The sequence below is a fragment of the Sturnus vulgaris genome, chromosome 1, assembly GCF_052056855.1.
Source record: "Sturnus vulgaris isolate bStuVul1 chromosome 1, bStuVul1.hap1, whole genome shotgun sequence".
In the NCBI taxonomy this organism is placed as follows: Eukaryota; Metazoa; Chordata; class Aves; order Passeriformes; family Sturnidae; genus Sturnus; species Sturnus vulgaris.
In genome coordinates this window covers 143,704,814-143,725,830 of record NC_142243.1, presented here as the reverse complement: position 1 = coordinate 143,725,830, position 21,017 = coordinate 143,704,814, and the positions used below count along the sequence as shown (strand labels likewise).

Here is a 21,017-nt window from a genome sequence, read left to right as displayed (position 1 = left end):
TGCTGGCGGGAACCGCTGTGTGCGACGTGTCTGGGGAACCGGGAGTCCCGCGGCTCCGGAAAGCTGCGTGTGGGGGAGCTGTGCCCTTCACCGGGAGGGAAGGAAGCCTTGGGCGTTTAATATCCTGCAGCGATGTTACGGTTCAAGTGGCGATAACGGAGGCTTGCAGCAGATCTGCATGTTTGAAACAAAGGCCTAACCGGTGACCTATGGCTGGTCGCCTGTCACTGGTGTTGGACATGTACATCGCACCGCAGTGGCTGTATCGCGCTGCTCTGTCCTTTTAAAGGTTATTTGAAGGGGTTGCTGCTGCGTATCAATATTTCTTCTAATATTTTTCAATGTAAAAGAAATGTTGATTTAGTTGAGGAAGATAGATTGCGGTAGTGTGAGCTTTTCCTGTGATGAGTACTGACCCTCTTTCTTTTCAGCAATGGGCTACTTTTGCCAGAGCCTGGTACCTCCTCGATGCGAAGATGCAGCCCCCAGGAAAAATAGCAGCTGCCACTGTAATCAGACTCGAAGGCAGACATAAACCTATTTATCATGCACTAAGTGAGTATTGCAATGGATGAAAGCAAATTTGCTTTTCTTCACATGTGTGTCTCTTTCAATTTCAGTTTTAAAATCTAGCCTGGTATAAAAGATTGCATTTCTCAATTGTTTATAAATTATAAATTAATTGGTTTTCTTTCTCATCTTTTTTTGTCATACCCCTCCAAAACCTAGTGTTGTTTCTTTACCAATACATATAAAGGATGCTATGAATTTGTAATTTATTTTGAGTAACTGAATTACAGTGGGTTGTTTTTTCATTTTTTTTAAAAACCTCAGAACATGTTTTATTGATCTTAAATGTTAAGATTTAGTTCACAGTGCACATAAAGAAACATCTGAGTGCTTCCTTTCAGTAGGTGTTCAGGACCAGAGTCTTGGAGTGCTTCATTCTGAATAAGGTGCAAAGAAGTCCTGTTTTCATGAGGCAGTGGGTACAAACTGAAACACAGGATACTCTGAACATCAGATAAGATATTTTTTACTGTGAGAGTAATGAGAAGTCATTGCCCAAGAGGTTATGAAGTCTCCATCTGTGATTTTCAGAAGCTGGTCCTACTCTGAGCACAGGGTTTAGATGACATGACCTTCAAAGGCCCCTTTCTGCCTCACACATTCTGTGGTGAGGAGGCTGGGACCTGTCTGATTCTTAAATGGGCAACAATCATTATTGAAAGATACCCAGTTTAAATAAAACCATTATTTTGTTTTTCTGAAAATTAGAGATTCAGCTGTAAAGATGCATCTGTAATCCTGTTCATTACTTGTAATGATGTAGTGCCTGTCTCATGGGGATAAGCATTTTATAAGTAATAAAAAGTTGATCTTTCACACCATGACACAAGTGTTTCCTGTAATACCCATGCAATTTTTCCCAGAGACATTACTGAAACATAAAGGAAGCCTTGAAGTTAGATCATATATGTTGAAGTGTAGGTAGTAAGATTATACTCAAACTATTTCATAGTAGGAGGTAGGATTTGTAGTGTTGTAAAGGGTTTTAAATATCAGAGTTCTGCTGTTGCAAATTTTGTTGTATCCACAAGATGTCACTGGAGACTTAAGGCTGACTTGAGCAATAAAGCAGATGCTGAGAGGAGAATGCTTTGGTTACTCTGTGTGAATGACCTGTGATACTTTCATGTCTGTGAAGTTACAAAGTCTTGGCAAGTATTTCAAGGATAACTTCATTTTGTTAAAAATACTCTGTAAATCAGTACTAATTGCTTTACACCAGCTTGACACCAATTGGTTGGTTACTACTACTGAGACATTTAGGAAAGCGAGCAGGAGCTTGGGGTTTATGTACTTGATGCTTCTTTTGCTTGTTATTTTGAGCTATCAAATACTTCAGTGTCTGTGAGATAACGGCTCCTGGGACAGAGTAACATCAGGGGGATTTTTTTGTTGTTTTGTTTTTAATTTGGTATTAATATTTGTTAATTCAGTATTCACATAAGTGGAAGACTATTGGCAGAAATTTCCTTAAGATGAGCTTATTGTGTCATCTTCCCAACCAAAACACCAAAAAATCACAAAGTCTAGTGTCAGTTCCCTGATGTTTATGAAGACATACAGTGTTTTTACAACTGAACTGTCAGCAGTGAAAGGCTGCAGCGACAAAGATGTGTAAATTGCATTTGCACTTCAGCTATAATTGAAAGTGGAGTGTTAAAAGAATACAAGATTAAAAAATAATAAAAACCTTAAGTTGTGAAACTTGCTTTGATTAATTACGTGCTCCTATAAAACATGCATGGTTAATTTAAGCCCTGCTTTGTTACTACTCAAAATCAAGTGAGCCTCTTCAAATACTTGTGTTCTAATATGGTGATGCAAATGAGGCTGAACTTCAGACAAATTTTCACTTTAGTTGAATGGGTGATTTTAGCTTATACAGCTGATCAAGATCATTACTTCTGAAATTAAAAACTACATCTTTTCTCCTATTTATGAGATATTTTTGAGATAATAGAGGTTTTGTTAGCACTTTATTACTACAGAAGCCCTATTAAACTGTTTCTGGCAGGGTGTTGGTGATAGGTTATAAACTTTGCAGTTAAAGAACTTTTGATGTTAAAGTTGCTGATATAACTCTAAACATAGGTGTATATGCTGGAACATTTGCTTCTGTTTGATAGATGAAAATGTGGGTTTTTTCCCAACAGGGTTGTTAGGGGTGGTGTTTTTAGGGCTTTTTCCCTCTGCCACTTCCCTCATTGCAATATTTTTGTTTGTTTTATATATTTAGCCTGAGAGTGTAACTATTTAATAGAAATACGTTACTTACTCAAAATGTTCATTCCTTCAGTAAACACAGATACAGTTTTTATGAGAAAGTTAAATATTTTTTTTTTAATATAGGTGCATATGCAGCATAATGTGTTGAATAGAACAGAAATTTTCCAGTAAGCCAGATTTCCAAATCTTAGCTGAATAATTGCAATGGTTTAGTCATCTGGCCTGATGGTATTTTGCCTGCTTACCTGCCTTCTAATGCAATAGTACTAAAAATAGTAATTAAGGTTGGTATTTAAGTGCTGATTTGGATGGTGTGACTCAAAAAGCTCAGTTTTATGGAAGGTGTATTTATATGCTACTGTTTATGTATTGCACACATAATAGTTGTTATTTTGGTTGATTCCCTCTGTGGTTTTCTTTAGTATTCTCCATTTATTTCTACCTTGTAGATGACTGTGGAGATCATGTTGTCATCATAAATACCAGACATATTGCCTTCTCTGGGAACAAATGGGAACAGAAAGTATATTCTTCACATACTGGGTAAGCTTTATAGCAAATAAAGCTTGTGGTAATGAGCTTGTGAAAATTTCATGTCGTATTTTCTTAATAGTTGAAGTCTTTTTTAGCATATTGCTTTAAAAGGGAATTCCTGCTTTAACTTTTAGGGATTTTTTTTGTTTGCATGTGTTACAATGTTTAAAATGGTGTAAACCTTTTTCTCCTTTCTTTTTCTTTTCTTTCTTTTTATTGTTTTGGTTTTGTTTTTTTTATACCCAGTGTATGTTGTTAGGCAAATAATCTAACTCAAAAATAGTCAGAACAATGGAATAAGTTAATAGATTTGATGAGTGAGGTTGTGTCTTATGTTAACCTCTGGGCTATTCTGTCTACTGTGTAATAGAAGATATTTCTATTGGCACTGCACATTTAAGATATATAGTCACCAACTTTAATTACTTTGTCCTACCAGGACCTATTTACCTAACCGTAAATATGGAATCAGAGGATGAAAAAAAGTTGGAAAAACAATTAAAAAATGAAATGCTCTCAAGCTGTACTGATGTACAGTACATTGTTATATATAGTTGTGTAAAATATATTATCCTGGCAGACAACTTGTTTATAGTAGAGAGTGCAATAATCAACTACAGACAGGGTATGGATGATCAGTGCTCCTGTTTTATTCAACTTAATAATCTCTGAGTGTCACAGTGTATCCAATTGAGAGATGAATAAATTACTGAGAAAGCTAATTTTGCTAGTGCTAATGGTGCAATCCTGAAATTGCTGAATTGCTGAGAAATTCTTGTTCAGATGTGATGGAAATTATTGTGTTCTTCTTTTTTTCTCCATCTCCCCTATGACCTAAAATTTTCTCTAAAAACTTACGTGTTAAGTTAAAGCACTTGTTTAAGTACCTAAGTTGGTTTTGAATAAGAAGAATTGTACATTTAAAACCAATACTTAAGTCCATGCAGCTCAGTGGACATGTCTTCATGATGCTGGGCCTATTTTCATTTCACTTAGGCAGATTCCTAATAATGTAATTCAATCGAAATTAAACCCAGCTTTACCTGATTTCCATGTAATTTCTTACTCCATGCTATCATTCATTTAAAGATTATGCATAAATCTGAATTAGTGCAGCTTCAACTTGTCGTATAGACTTTAGAAAGATGGATCCATTGCAGTAAAATTAAAATTTTATTACTCTAGATATGCCAAGTCTTCCTAGGATTTAGAAGAGCAAGAAAATAATACATACAGTTAAAAATGGATGTCTCTCCTGTCAGCCACAGACTGATTGTGGGTCTTGATCATCTGGAAATATTTCAGAGTTCTGCATATTTTATTCCTGTTGTATTCTATAACTGTTATGGTGTATTTAATAAGCAGTTTTAAAAATACATTCCTCTGCTTGTGAAGCACAAAGGTTTTCATACTCAAGTGAACGAATAAGAAAGTACAAATGGTGTTGAAATTAGTTGACAGGATAAATAAAATACAGGTTTTGGGCTCATGAGAACAACTTCCTTTTTTGGAGGGCTGTAATACCACACACCCTTGTTCAGGATGTAGTGATACTTTTGTTAACATCATGCTTGAGCGTGTAGAATTAAGCTTATATGTTTGTTTCTTTTTTCTAGTTATCCTGGTGGTTTCAAACAAGTCACAGCAACTCAGCTCCATTTGAAGGATCCAACTGCTGTAAGTGTTTTTCCTTCTTCTCTTTAATTTGTGAAACTGGTTGGTTTCCTGTTAATTAGTTCCCCTAAACAAATGGGATCAGTTACCTGCGTGTCTAAAACTAAATTACAAACATTCTACTAGTGGGTCATAGAAGCTTGGCTTGTGACACCATTTTTGTAAACAATGTTTTCAGGATTAGATTATAAATTGTGTATTTTTGTCATTCTGCCATGCTGTCCAAAGGAGCAAATCAAGCTTGTTTGCTTCACTAATTTTTCACTTATTTACTTCCTTTTAGTTTCAGGGGTCTGACCTTTCTCATAAGTGTACTGTCTCTAGTCTGAGTGAGCTAAGCTGTACTTGAGCTTAATGACCCTACTGCTTTTTTTAAGAGCCATCAAGAATAATGCTAATCTTAAAAAAGTTATAAAGTGCATCTGCCGCTTTTTCCCAGTGAAATTCAACAGTAGGTTTTAAGTGATGATGTTTTTTAAAATCTTTTCTGCAATGTTGTGTGTTCATGGTCTGTGAAAGAAATGGAAATTATGATTATGTTGAACATAAGCCTCTTTCCTGTATGTATATTCTGAAATGCAGTGTTCATGTGTTTGTACTGATTAAAAAAATAGGGAGCCAGATACAAGCATTTTGACTTACACCATTATGAAATTACTTCTACTAGAGGTTTGAATGGACAGCATTGGAGGACTGAGTTCTTTAAGCACTGATGTTTCAGAGCATGATACAAGACACACAGGGATTAGTAGACATTTATGTTCAGCTTTGACTTGGAATGCTTTTGTTTGGTTCACTTTATATATAAAATATAGAAGTGTTTCTTCCTTTACCTAGAGAAATTTTATCTGATGTAAAATTCATGGGTTTTATCAATGATTTGGAAATCTTGGTTTGTCCCAAGTCTGCTTTATACAAGTGCAAGTACTCAATGAATTTGCCTGGTTTCTGTTTTTACTGTCACAACTTCTTTAAATAAAATGAAACCAAATCCTACATTTCCAGATAATGTTCTGTCTAGAACTTTTCAAAACAAATGCTTTTGCGAACAGCCTCTAAGATTGTTGTAATTCCCTTCGAAATTACTGATAGCTCCATGTCTAAAATTGATTCTTTAACCTATTTCATTTGAGCTTCAGGCAGATGCTGAGCACTGGGAGGCAGTATAACACAATTTCTTAGGGCATGAGAATTGGATGTTCTGTAAATTACCTTCTGGCATTTATTCTGAAATACCTCTTTTATTGCCAGACTCATAGATGAATTTCTCTGGAAACAGAAGAGGATTAAATGCATTACCAAGAACTAAAGCATGTTAGACAGGCTCAGCAAATGGTGATGTGGCTGAAGTCTTGGTCTAATTTAGCAGCAGACACTATTTTTTTAACACAATGGTGGAGAATCTTCAGCAATTAACTCTGTCATTCAATTGAAGATGAAGCATTCAGTTGCCTCTCTCATAAAGATATTTCCGACGTGTTTTTCTCATAATTAGTAGTAGTGGGTGGTAATTTGGCAAGATACATTCTGTGTGTGTAGCTGTAATGGGTTTTTATTGCTAGAAACTTTTGTTTCCTTGTTGAATTGTGTTAGTGTGAAATGCATTGGGATATGACAAAAATGGGAATTACATGATGATGCTTTATTAACAGGTTTTATTTTTAGAACTATCTTTTAAAACTTCATAAAGTAGTATTGTAAAGAGAACAGTGTCAGCCTAAGGAACATACAGATCTCTAAATCATAATCTAAATGACACATAGTTATTATGGAGACTTCTATAAATCACTTTATTTCACTTCCTTTCTCTTAATCTCATTAAATTCAGTTCCTGTGAAGCCAGTGGAATTAGGACGATTGTAGGAAGCAGGCTGTATCTTCTTGTGGCATCCAAACCTTCATTTTGTAAAGTGCTACTTCCATCCTGGAGGCTACTGCTATTTCTTTGTGCTTGGACTTACTGCCTCCTGCTAATTCATCCTGGTGGTGCTTCATCAGATGAGTCATTATTGCTTTTGGAAATAGTGCTGTTACAGAAATTAAGGCAGTAAATTAATGGAAGAGACTACTTCCAAGGAAAAGGATGTTGTAAACTTGCATGGTGCTACATAGAGATTTTGCAATGGATTTGACTATTTTCAGTTTATATAAGACTTTTCTTGAGTGTGTGTGTATATAGTATATAGCAGGAATGCTTAGCACTGTCTTTATTTACATATATCTAAATTCAAACATGCAAATCCCCAAGATAAATATTTTTTTGTTAGTTTTGTTTCCAGTATACAGAGTGTTTTAGGAAAACCTGGTCCACAGCTAATGGCAAGTTAAAAAGATTATGAGTAATTTGTTGCAAAATGCTGTAGTTTATGCTTACATGGGAGGCTGAAAGATGTAAGTATAGTTGTCAGAATTTAGAGAAGGTTGCTGTAGTATCATCCCTGATCATTTCTAGCTTCTTCCTAGGGTACCACCAAGATTAAGTGATATTCTCACTTAATGGGGGACCTCATTGTATCTGTTTTACTAATTTTGTAGCTTTATGTTCCTTGCAGATCGTAGTTGTGCTTCAGAGGGATTGTGCTGAATTTGAATTTACATGTGCCTTTTTTCAGAGGGCCCTAGGATGATTCAGATTGAAGAGAACCTGAGGAAATCTCTAGTCCAGCTTCCTACTCGAAGCAGTGTCAACTGTTAGGTCAGATAAGGCTGCTGGGAATTCATCCAGACAGGTCTTGAAAGCTTCCCATGGCAACTGTTTGTAATCCATGACTTCTCTTCTTTGTTGAAAGGAATAAAAAGCCTCACCTGCCCAGTCATAAGTGTCTGATCTCTGATGTATAATTTTGTATCTGAGATTAGAAAAAGATTACTTTTTAACCATTGCTAAGTATCTTTCATGTTAATATGGGGCAGTGAATGCAAAAAGGAGTCTGCATAGTTGATGTTTCATATAGCACTTAAAGTTCCTTGTTCATTTTGCCAAGTTTTTCAGCAATTCAGAAAAAGTTGGGTTTATGCAAGGGTGAAAATTAGTGTGTTAACAAAAAGATACCAAAAGTATATATTCCAGCATATTTTTACCTTAAATACTTGTGAGTTCATTTGGGAGGCATGAGGAAGAGAGTATCTCTGAATCTGTTTAAAATTTCTAGTGTGTTTTCAGTTGTCTGCTTTTCTGCAAAATAGCCAAGAATAGAACTCATCTATTGAAGTTGGCTGGGCTACTTTAAGAAGTGCTTATTGAATAAAAAAAGCCCAGCTTGTTCACATTTCTCTGACTTAGATTAAATGTGAATTCTTGGACCACCCATAAGCAGAACTATTAAATGTGTTCTTTAGGTGCACCATGAAACTTTGTTGCTGTAGTTCCAAAGAGCCACTCTGTTCACGGGTTAATTCAATATTAATATTCTGTATGGTAGCAATAATCTCTTAGATGTAAGTGGGCAGACAGCATTAATTTCCATTGGCGGTTACTAAAAGAAATTCTGATTGAAAGGTCTGGTGTGCTTTCTTTGCCAGGACAATCTTTTGAAAATGAAGGAAATGGGTAAATCTTTGGATTTGAGGTGTAAGTGTTTGAAACATGTAGAGGTTTGGGATTTTCTTGGCTTTTTAAAATAAAACTTGCAGGATTTTTATTTATCTGGAAAAGTGTTAATGGTCATGAGACCAGCACTTTAAAAAATAGACTTCTAGGTACTTGATACAGAAAGACTAAAAGATGTAGTTTTAAATCTTGGATTTGAGAGGGAGCAAAGATTACTTGAAGAAACTTCCTGGAAAAATCATGCGACTTTTCATTGAAACGTCTGTAAAATAATGTTGTCAGATCTAATCTGTAGAAGTAGATAGTAATCCTGTGAGGACAAAGTTTGATTTGTGATTTAAAAGGTAGGCAAAACTCAGCTTAATTTTTTTTTTTTTCTGGCTGCATCAGAAACTTGACCCCAGAAAAGAAAAAGAAGAAATTACATTTGGCTAAGACCAAATGCTCGGTGAGAGGATTGACCTTTGCAGTATTCACAGGCTGTATTGCCTATGACAGAGAAATAATGGGCAATAATTGCTCAGAATGAATGTTACCTACTAGGGAAGATTATTAAATGAAGCAGGGTAGCTCTTTGGAAATGAGCCGGGAGGGAGCCTCCAGGGGTGTCAGGGTTTTGGTTTGTTCAGCTGCTGGCACTGAATATGAAGGGGTTTAAAATGTTCTAATTCTCCTTTTGAATGCCCTTTAGTCTTGCACGTACAGACTTGCCATTATAGCTGCCTAATAATGGTCTCTTGAAGAAAAGCTCAGCACAGTTAAATCTTGCTGTTTGTATTTGAGAACCTATTTTTTTGCATCAGAAAGGGATGGTTAATAGAATAATATTTACATGCTAGGAGTCAGTTACTGAAACACTAGATTTAGTAGCATTTTCTTCTATTATCTAGGGAGAAATGTTTTTTAATTAAGTAGAACAAAACTTCAAAGACTGGATTAATAAGATCACACGTTAGTTTCACATGGGGAGGAGAACATGCTATCTTGAAAACTTATCTTGAAACCTCTAGGTGATCTGACTACGTCTTAGAGCTGACTTGGTCATTTTCTTCACAGTACACAAAAATAAATGCTTGTATTAAAAGTCTCAATCCATTCCTTGTTCTTGAGTCAAGTTAATAATTTAAAGAAAACATTAAATTTCCACGTTTTTGTTAAGTGGAAAGCCAAATGACATACACGTATATGGAAGTTTAATTTGTCTGTGACCAAATGATTCTTATGGCAGTATTGAGTACATTCACTCTTGCTGTACTGCTTGTACAACTGTCAGAGGTATTTATATTTTATAATGTGTGCTAAAAAGAACAGTGTTGTATAGAGAACGGAAAACCATGGACTGATAGAAGGAAGATGTGGTATCGAACTGCACCTTCAAGTAATTGCTATATCTCTTGAAATTCTTCTAGGATTATTTTGGTATGCCTTGTAATTAATCACTTTGTTTTCTCTGGAGCACTGTGGCCTTCCCATGTTCTAGAGTTGCTTCCTGTTGATTATTGGACTTAATTCAGCTGTTAGGGTAGACTTTCTCCTGGAAATTCAGCCAATTATTTTGTGCTTCTCAGTAGTAGGAGTGGTATTGCTCTGTTGATTTCCATCTTTAAAGTATGTTTTATCTGGCAAAGAATCTTTCTCAGAATCTGTCTCCATCAGACATAGTCTACAAGTTGCACGTAAGCCAAAGCCTGCCACAAAAATTGAAATGTTTAAACCTCACAGTGTTTAAGCCTCACAAATAAATATATTTTAATTCATTTGTACTCATAAAATGTATTAACGTGTTGTAAGGGACTGGAAGTGCAAGAGTTTTAATAGAGCTGCCTTCAGATTTCTTTCCTTCTAATTAGCCCTTTAAATTAGTAACTAAAAGAATAATGTCATATAACTGTGTTACTAAGACCATATCTACACTGTGATGTATAAATTAGACAAGCTGAAAAAAGGGTATTGCAATATTCAAGATGACAATTGCAATTAGAGCCAATGGGAACTTTGTAATTAAAAAAAATGGGGTAGACAGCATTCCAGTAGTATAAAAATTCCCAAATACTAATGGTGAGGTGGCTGTGTACATCTGATGGTGGATGTCTTTACCTGATGGAGAAAGTGTCATGGTTTTAGGAGTCAATATTTATGAGGATATGGAATTGTACACATTCCCAGTAGTAAAGATAAAGGACTGGGGGAGGAGGCAGTGAGAGTCCATGAATAATTGAATAAGCTGTTAAGCTGTGCTAATCAATTTCAAAATGAGATCGAGGCTGCAGTGATAGCTGTGGGTGAGTAGACCTCTCTGCCAGTCTTTAATCCCACAGAAATCACTAGCTTTTCTAAATTTCCTGTAAAATTAAACTCTTGCTATTTTAATCGCTCAGAGTAAGCATAATGACATAGAAAGCAATAAGGTTTGTCTTTTATTAGAAGTATATTACAAGCATGTGAAAAAGGGGGTTTTATTGTTGATTCCTGGAAGAAACGGCATGTTCCTATGTGTGTTTTCAGGGAGCATTGAATCTGGGTTTGAGTTTTGCATGAGTTCAGTAGCAGATTTGCAAATCTATACCCCTTACTTAACACCCTGCAAGTATTGCTGGTTGGATCTGACTTTTCTGTTGCACAGCCTTACTCAAGGTGCAAAAGCAGTCTGTATAACTTCATTTAAGCCTGTGCTTTACTGGTTTCTTTGACTTGATACCATCCAGTGAAAGTGAAGTTGTGGCTGTAGGCAGAATTTTGGGCAAGAGGATGGATGAAAATTTGGTCTTTCCAGTAGCTGGGTTTGGATTTATTTTGGCTTGTAGAAGAGTCTTTGGAGCAGAAGTTACAATGAAGGAATTTTTCCAGCACTACCTTCTGTGTCCTGGCTCCCTGTTTAGCCTTCTATTCTGTAGTTGGACTAATGACCTTGCAGTAAATCAGAATCCTGGGCTGCTTTCAAAGCAGCGTGGCCAGCAGGATGAGGGAGGTGATTCTCCCCCTCTACTCCACTCTGGTGAGGCCCCACCTGAAGCACTGTCCAGCTCTGGGGCCCCCAGCACAGGAAGGGCATGGACATGTTGGAGCAGGTCCAGAGGATGACCACAAAAATGATTGGAGGGATGGAACACCCCTCTTGTGAGGAGATTGAAAAAGTTGGAGTTGTTCAACCTAGAGAGGAAAGGACTCAGGTGAGAACTTATTGTGGCCTTTTGAGTATATAAAGGGGACTTGAAAAAAGATGGAGACAGACCTTTTGTCAAGGCCTGTAGTCACAGGACAAGGAGTAATGTTTGTAAACTGAAGAGATTTAGATTGAAAATAAAACATTTATTTTTTTATGTGAGGGTGGTGAGACTGAAACAGGCATCCCAGAGAAGTTGTGGATGCCCCATTCCTGAAAGTGTTCAAGGCCAGCCTGGATGAGGCTTTGACCAGTCTGGTCTAGTGGAAGTTTTCCCTGCTTATTGCAGGGGGTTGGATGAACCTTAAAAGGTCCCTTCCAACCAAACCATTCTGTGGTACTGTGGTTTGCCTGGCAGTAAAAAACTTTTATGCTTCATGTGGACTGATTTTTCTGTTCCAGATTTTGTGGTTATGAACTTCCTGCATGTGTGAGGGGGCATGGAAAGGCAAATGAGTTCTTAAACAGCATAGAGAATAGTAGGTGTACCACAGTATGCCTTGGATTATGCTTATTGCCCTTAGGATACTTACCTGCAGAAACTGTTATTGAATATGAATATACAATTGTGTATGATGATTCATTATCCATTATCATTCTTCAAGTCCTGTTTTCTTGGTGGTTTGTTGGAACCTGAGGTTGTCAGTACTGCAGTGACTTTACACAACATTGAAAATATTTCTTCATTGTTAAAACTTGAGTATATAAACCAGTCATTCTTTACAGAGTGATTTAACTGGCATGTTTTTACTACTGAACTGTTCTTTTTGTAATGTAGATAAAAAATTCAGAACAGATTCACTAATCAGAAGTATCTACAAGCAAAACAGACCAGCTGCTCTACCTCACTGGTTTGTTTCAGCAGATGTCTCTGCCACATGCTGCAGAGGAAGATCAAAAATCAAACATGAACTTGGTTGCTTGAAGAAGTCAAATATTTAACATAATGTTCCTTAAAGTATTTTAAAGTCTCTTCTCATAGTACTGAAATAATTAAAAAACTAGCTCTGTGTATCTGTAGGTCAGAGGTCATACATTGGATCATGTGTATGTACAGTTTATTAGTCTAAGAAATCAATACTGTGTTCTAACACAATTCGAAGTTTAAAGTAATTTTTCGATAAGAAAAAAATTCCCACAATCAATGTGTTGTGAAATCTCAGGATTTGTTCATTTAGATCTGATTCATTTTGATCTTTCATTGGCAGTAAGGAAAAACGCTGGATAGAAAGGAACATAAGCATATGAAATTAAAATTGTTAATGATAAAAGGACTTTTCAGATGAACTGCTGTTAATATTTGTATATTTTCTTTCATTATTATGGTATCTCACTTGATTTTTAGTATTCAGTGAAGCAAATCAGTGAAGGTTCATTTTCTGTCTCTGCCTTGCCCTTGTCTAAGATCATAGTATGCTGACCTTAATTAATTTGTATTTTGATCTACAAGCATGAATAGTTTTTATCCCTAAAAAGCATTCGTTTTCATCTTTTGTTTTTAATACATGCTTATTAATTTTTATTAAAGTTTCAAAACTGTATATTAATCTGCATGACCTAATATATTTCTCCTGTCATCTTGATTTATTGCATTTGTCCACATATTTATGGTACTGGCTGCATAACACCTGAAAATCTTACCTTAGTGTGGTTCCACCAAAGAACTTGGTGATTGTGTCTAAAATTTCAATTTAATTCCTTTAGTTAGTTTTGTAAAAAGAAGCCATTTTGCTCAATACACTTTGGAAAATAAACAGGTGCCTGCAAGATTTGTTTGTGCTTAGTGCCCTGCATTTCAATGTGGTTCATTGGCTGGAGCTACCCATGCCTGGGTAGTTTCTGATTTGGAGCTAGTTTATATCCGGGTGTCCTGGAGGAAACATTTTACTTGCTTATGACAAAATTGCACGTAGGTCTAGGTCTTAAGTGCTTTGCTGTCCTTTATGGAACCTTTTTTGTCTCCTACAGTTGTGTGCATTGTTTTACGTTTACAAATGTTCTCCTTCTGGATGAAATCCATAACAATGTGTTTCGTATTTAAATAAAAGGCATCTTTACTAGAGTCCAAGAGAAAATCTTGTTGAAATGTTTACTTTACAATGAGCATCATCTAGAGTAGATGTACAAATTCTATTCATTCCTGATGTTTAGAAGTGAGATTGTTCATCTGGAACTAATAGCAAGGGAATATATTATAAATATAAATAGTAAGTTCATAATGCACTGTTTTGGTATGTCAGCTTTGCTTAAGGTACAAAGCCTTAACTATAAAACTGTTTTAAACACAGCAACACTGTTGAACTAGTTGCTGGGAGCCCTTGAGAAGTTTATTAGAGCATTTTTTTCCTAAGCAATGTATGTATGTAAATGGGCAATACAATATATAGTTAACACAAGCTTCTCAATTCTCTGAAGTTGAATGATCATACGCAGTCATCCACAATGCTAAATATAGGTCTTAACTTTCTAAGCTGAAATTTTCTTCATGGTTCTTAAAATAAGTGTTTATATGATGAGGAGTAAGCGTTTCCTTTTTTTAAATTTAAGTCTAGAGCACCTTCTGAATGTGGTGCCAGAGTTCTTCGGCCTGAAAGATGACTAAGATTAACATATGACAATGATTAACATAGTGGACAGAGGGAAACACAGTTAACCTCTGTCATGTTATGGTAACCTCCCTGATTATTTGTTACTATGTTACCTTTCCTCAGATTGTTAAACTGGCTGTTTATAGAATGCTTCCAAAAAATCTTCAGAGAAGAACTCTGATGCAGAGGCTCCACCTGTTCCCTGAAGATGTGAGTAGTCGTGCAGTTACATTTTCATGCTTGTGTTATATAGAGGTAAAGAGGGACTGTTAGCAATAGCACTCATGTCATAAGTCAGTAAATGAAAACAAAAATCAAACTGCTTTTTTTATAGATGTAGTTGGATGTCTTCCATATTATTTCACAGAACTGTGAAATTCAAGACATATGAGATTGGTGTATTTAGGTCAAACACTTAGCATGAAGAATGCAGTACTATTGAAAAATTTTGGTCTGGCTTTGTGGGCAGGGGTGGTGTTTGTTAAACAGTCAGATATTTAAGACTATTCTCACCTGTCTCAGGTTATTCCAGAAGATATAGAGAAGAACCTTCTACAGGAGATTCCTCAGCCACGTGCAGTCCCCAAGAGGTTAGATGAGTATACACCAGAAGAAATTGCTGCCTTTCCGAAGCTTTGGACTCCGTAAGTATTGTAGATTTTTTTAAGAGGACACCTTGATTGAATATGTATTATTTGTAAGAAAAAAGTAGCCATTCTTCTCTTACATCTTTTTTTTTTGGAGAGAGGAGGTCATTCAAACAATAGAACAATGGTTGCTAAAATTTTCTATTTCTGTTTTGTTTTTTATTTTTAATAAGAAAACTTTACTATAATCATGTTTTCAACTCTTTGTTTCATCAAAATGAATAGAGTAAAAACCTTCATTACTTGGTTTGAGTTGTATTTGCTCTATAATGCATAACTGTTAGCCATAGCCAAAGTAAATGCCACTCAGGCCTGTAAACTTTCAAAAGCTTATTAAAAATCACTTGTACTTAACCTTATCACCTGTACTTGTATTTATCACCTTAGATAATACTAAAATAAGTCTACATCTGTTCTGTGTAATGGAGGCACCTCTGTGTTACAGTCTCTGTTAAAGGAAACAGAATCCACAAATACATTATGCCCTCTTCTGAGCTGAAACTGGGAGATAGGTTAGAAGTCATCAAAACCAATGTCAGTGATAAAAATTGCTGTATTTGTTTTTATCCTCACTACTGAATGAAGCTGAAATCCCTGAAAGCTCCTGGTTTCTATGAGATTTCAGTGGATTAGCCCTGAAGAAGTTTAGATTCTGCACCATTGACCAGAATTCTGAGTACATTACAGTAAAGCTGATAAGCCTGTCCTGTTGTATGGTATGCTATAGTCTTCTGTAACTGTGTTTTGTATTAACACTAAAGGTTCTCCACAATAATTTAGCTTGAATGAGGAGCTGGCTCTTAGTTTTAGCTAACTAATTGGGAGTATCTGTATTATCAAAGGATGGTGCTGGCAGAGCTTTTAAAATGCATTTCTTTGCCCCCACACACTACCATAGTCTTGGTTGAGTTCATCTCCTTAGGACTCAGCCACTTTAATTTCTTTGACTTGCAGGTGTGTTTGGCAGATGATAATGATGATAATAATAATAACAACAACCTGATGCCATCTAATTTAGTCATTGCTGTCAAACTAAGTTTGGTAATATCTTCATGTCAGTATATTAACCTTGGGGGAACTCTGCAGGTAAGAACACTACTGCAGTTAGAATTCCATAATTTCTTGGAAACATTCCTTCTGGAGGATTCAAAGCACAGAGAAAATAAGCATCCCCTTTTTTTTTATATTTCTCTCTTCTGCAGTCTCATCTGGATTGATTGCTGGTAACTGCTCTCTGTATACAATCTTTTTACTCCTTGCCAGTTATGGGGGCTGGGGAGTGCAACTGCCTTAGAAATCCTGTAGCAGATTTGGAGGCTTTCAACTCAGAGGATCGTAGTGCTTCTCCTGTGGGAGAGCTGGGGAGCTAGTGGGTATTATGGTGAGAAAAAAACGGGAAACAGGTGTGCCTGAGAGGAGCAGAATTCTGGGTCTAAAATTAGTGAGAGAATGCTAGAGAGAAGTGGAGCTAATGGGCTCTGGGTGGGGTAGGGGAAAACAGATGGGAGTTTGGGAGAATTTTAGTGCTCTGAGCGTAGAGTCTGGGACATAAGTTTCCCTTCAGCCAACTACTCCATCTAGAGCCACATTTAAAGGCCTGGAGACATACCTAACCCGTGCTGTGTTGGACTTTGGTCCCACCTGCTTTTCTGCTCTCAGGAACTGGTAAGATCTAGCAGAAGGATAAGAATGAAGATGGTTATCTTCCATCTCTCTGCTAACTGCAGGGCTCATTGCCAGTTGCAGGGCTTCATGTCGTGGCCTGCAACCAGACCATTTTCGGTGTCAGATAAGATTTAATGAAACCTTCAGCTTGCTTTTTTAGCAGTTTTGGTCTTGGGAAGAGCTTCCGTATGAAGTAGTTGGAAAAATAATAATGTTTTTCCTGTCTAAAGGAGAAAGTGTCTTTTGATTCTATGGCATTCCGATTTCGGGGTGAGAGGGGAGGAGGGCTTAGTTGGGAAATAAAAGATAAAGAATTGAACAAATTTGGTAAAATAACTTTATGATGTGATAAGTAAAATACAGAGGTCTGTAAAAGGGTGCTTAAAATGAACCACATAGGTCACTGTTCTGATTAAAATGCCAGCAGGAATGTCTGAGAATAGACAGCTTTGCACTAAACACATTAAAAGAAAAGGTATATGAATATGCACGGGTAATAGAATCTGTGTTCTGAGTTTTTTCAGTGTGTGAACCCTTGGAAGAAGTCGTGTTTGCATTATTACAGTATTCCTGTGAAAGACTTAAGAAGGAACAAAAATACAAGTATTTGCGTATTCTTCTTTTTAGAGGCATATAGCACAAATATTATTTTTTAAAAATTCCAAAAATGAACAGCTTCCTTCAAAAAAACAGAGAGAAGTTAGGTTAAAATATTGTTGTATAAATCTGTTAATTTGAGATGCACTGAAAAAACAACTACCTGACATGAAAATTATTTCAGAAGAGAAAACATAAAAGGAACATGAGTTGTTTTGTAGAAATCCAAATATTGCAGAAATATACATTTATCTCTGAACACCAAACTGGCTTTTTGTTTAGGTTCCTTGTCATTTCATTCTTTTCAGCTGACAGGCTGTCCAGGGAGGTTGTGGAATCTCCAGCCCCGGAGATGCTCAGAACTCACTGCACAGTTCCTGGGCAACCTGATGTAATGTTGAAGTTAATTCCTCTTTCAGTGTAGTCCTTTTTAGATGGTTCTTTATATATGGGGAAAGTAAACACAGGTAGTAAAATAGGTTAATATTTTAATAAACCGTGGTTAAATACCCAGTGCATAGGTTGCTAATATTATTAGTCCAGTCTGGCTTTTCCTTGTGCTGTTGTTTGTTACTCTGTACTAGGATCTTAGAAATCTGGCTGAGAACACAGTGCTAAAATGAGTAGCCTGTTCTTCTCCCCTGCATTCTGTATTTGGGATGTAAAAAGCCTTATTGTGGGCTTAGATCTGTGAGCTTCTGCAGAACCCATAGACAGCTTCCATGTAGTATGAGCAGTCCTTACAATAAACCTGATCATGAAGGACACAGAAAAACTTTAAACTCTTTTTTTTTTCTTCAGATGGTTTTAGTAATTCTTCCTGCCTTATATGACTTTCAGTTTTAATTATTATTTATCTTCCATGAGCCTGGTGACCAACCTGTCTACCAAAGGGTAGATATTTCAAAAGGAAATATCTCTGAGAGTGATTAGAAAAAGGAGTTAGAGGGACACGGTTTTAGTGGTTCATTTTCTTCTACAGCAAAATAAGTAGTTGATATTAGCCCTTTAAGATACCTGTATGCTTTAAGGGAAAAACAGAGCTTGATTAAAGGTATGTAAGGCTATAAATACCGATAAACACAATTATAAGTAGAAAATTTATCTTCGAGGTTTTACACTAAGACTTATACTCAAGAAATAGACCTTACTGTATATAAACCAGACGTAAGATTGATAACAGGGAATGAATGTAAATACCTGAATTTATAATATCAGGAGGAAAATACGCTTTTTCTCTTTAATTGGAAATAATAATGCAAATTTTCATTTGGAGTGTGAAGAACTTGTTCAGTGCTGCTAATGATGTTATTGGAGATTTTGGCTATGTTTTGTGTTAAAATGTCTTGCTGAAGAGGGTTCTTTAAAGGCTGTTTTCCTGGTAGCTGGACACTGACCCACCACAGAGAAAGACACGGTATTCAAGTAGGACACTAAAATAGAGAAATAGTTTTTAAGGGAAGCACAGGTGTGGAAACCCACATGATGATTTAGTTGCCAGAGTGACGAGCCTTCCCATCACCCCTCCTCCCACGATGACAGGACATCAAGAGGAATCCTGCTCCATGAAAGTGGAGAATGAAAAGTCAGCATATTCCCAGTCAGAGAAGCTTTCTTCTAGCATTCTTTCCTTTTATTCCCAATCGGAGCCAACTGACTTCCCAACTTGTGCAAAGATTCTTACTTAGATCCTCCATGGAGAGGTCTGAAGTAAGTGGGATGGAAAACCATGTAGGTACAGCAAAGTAAATTATGACTGTTCCAGACATATTTCAAGGTGAAAAAGAACAAAAACAAGTTCTTTTGACAGAGGTTGATTTTGTACTATGAGTGAACCTTTATTTCAAGTGTGTTTGAAATTTCAGATTGTATGTCCTTTAAAAGAGTTTTAAACAGAAATCATCACAGAATTCACCAGTCACATATGACTAAGCAAACAACTGTTCCATAAAAGCAAGGATACATCAGATTCGTGGGCAAATTTTCCTGTTATATACCATTTGAAAGTTATTTAACTGTCTGGGAATATATATGTTTTGAGACAGTTTTAAAGGCAGGAAATTGTGTTTCAAGAAGTATTTGAATAAGAATGTTAGCAGATATATGGAACAGCAGCCCTGTGTTGTTCCAGTGAGATGGATGCATTCCTGGGAGTTTCCCTTAAGAAAGCAGAGCTGTCTGATTGCACAGAGTGTGCTCAGGCTGGTGCTGGTGTGCAGACTGAGTGCCTGGTCCACTGCCAGCACTCCTAGGAGCTCCCCTCGGGCCAGACAGCTGCTTGCTTGTCCTTGGGGAAACAAGTTCTTCTACACTTTCAAAGTTTTTAAAACTTGATATATTGTAAACTCTGCAATTTGGTTTTTGAAAACCAAACACCTTCTTAATGTTTATATTTCTGAGTAACTTTCCTGATTTCTGCCCCCATTGGTACCTCCTGCTTTGAGGCAGGGGATTGCAGAGCCTGGTCTGAAGCTGTGATTTTGTTCCAGCCGAGCAGTGGGTTTGGCAGGGTCCCAGTACTGACACTGCGTGTCATCCCCGTGCCATGGCACACAGATTCCTGGAAGTTCGTCAGCAACACTCTGTGGCTTTGAAAGCAGAAAATCACAATGTTCTCAGACAGAAAAGTTAGTAGGTGATGAAACACAAGCATATTGGATGCCTGTGAACTGCAGATGGCTCTGATAATCCTCTTATATATTCTGTGCTACTTCCAGTTCCTCCCCAGTCTGATGTCCTTAAAGCCAGCCTTGCCAGACTCAGGCAACCAGAAGCCACCTGTGATGTTCCCAGCAAACAAATTTGTGGGCACTGGTAAACAGAAAAGCTTTTGGTTTAAGAAATCCTCTCAGCCACTGCTTCCTTTTCTGTTTGTTTTCTTAGAAGAACTGCAGCAGTACTTAATCTTGCACAGTTCTACAATTTCTAGTACACGTTTCTATTTTTAGTCACACAAATTATTTCTGGAATGCAGTAACCGAGCAGAGGAAGAAGCTGTAGATATGTTGGTTATGTGGCTGAAATAATGTTATAAACAGTGCTTTTATACATGCAAGATACTAACAGGGTTTATTAGGTTTTTGTGTGTTAATTTCTTCAGATAACTTAATGAGGAGCCAACAGCAAAAGACACGCTTGGAGTATTTCCAGTGATGTGCTGTGTTTCAAATTATAATTTACTGTTTTTACTAAGTTTATAAAATGGTTTTTTTCTCCCTACAATGAAACATGAGGTAAAATACAGGAAAAAATATTGTAGTGGTCACTCTAGTTAACTTGAGAAGAGCAGAGGGAAAGCCATAAAGCCATCTCTGAAGATGGTGAGGTCTTGAGCTATTTTTATAAGGACCATCACAAATTTATTCATGGGCCTTTAAAAATTTGGTACCAAATTAAATTTCTCCAATTTTTTATTAGTTCCTGTTCAGTTGTAGGGTGTGTCTGCAGCCTCTTGGGATTTGTATTTGTTTTGTACTATGCCTCACATGGTAATATTTGGTTTTTATATTGGGCTACGTACTGCCCTTCCAACCTGAGTGCTCATCTTCTCTCACAAAGCAGGGCTAGGCTAGCATGTAGCAGTGTTGAGAGAAGACTTGGCCAACACAAACTTCTGTAAAAGACTGAAGCCAGTCCTACTTTTTCCTAAAAACAAACTGTATAAATCAGGAAAAAGCTCTCCTGCCAATACAGCCCAGTTCTGTTCCAATGTACTCTTTGAGGAATCCCTCTGGCAGTTCATTTTCTGTCGGTTTTTTGCCTCTTGGTAGAAATTACATGAACTAACTGGAGATCATTAATCC

At 36.7% G+C, this 21,017-nt stretch overlaps 1 protein-coding gene across 2 annotated transcripts in view; it reads left to right on the top strand.

The window, feature by feature from the left end:
- Window positions 1-21,017, top strand: part of MRPL13 (mitochondrial ribosomal protein L13) — a 29,595-nt gene that overhangs the window by 195 nt on the left and 8,383 nt on the right. Inside the window, exons 1-6 of one of the 2 annotated variants that reach the window (XM_088178822.1) lie at window positions 95-289; window positions 432-555; window positions 3,246-3,339; window positions 4,947-5,007; window positions 14,429-14,515; window positions 14,828-14,949. In XM_088178822.1, coding sequence (XP_088034948.1) covers window positions 477-555; window positions 3,246-3,339; window positions 4,947-5,007; window positions 14,429-14,515; window positions 14,828-14,949 — 443 coding nt within the window. In that variant the 5' untranslated portion in view covers window positions 95-289; window positions 432-476. Of the gene's footprint in view, window positions 1-94; window positions 290-431; window positions 556-3,245; window positions 3,340-4,946; window positions 5,008-14,428; window positions 14,516-14,827; window positions 14,950-21,017 lie in introns of those variants that run through there. The other variant, XM_014870124.2, reaches the window with a different exon arrangement.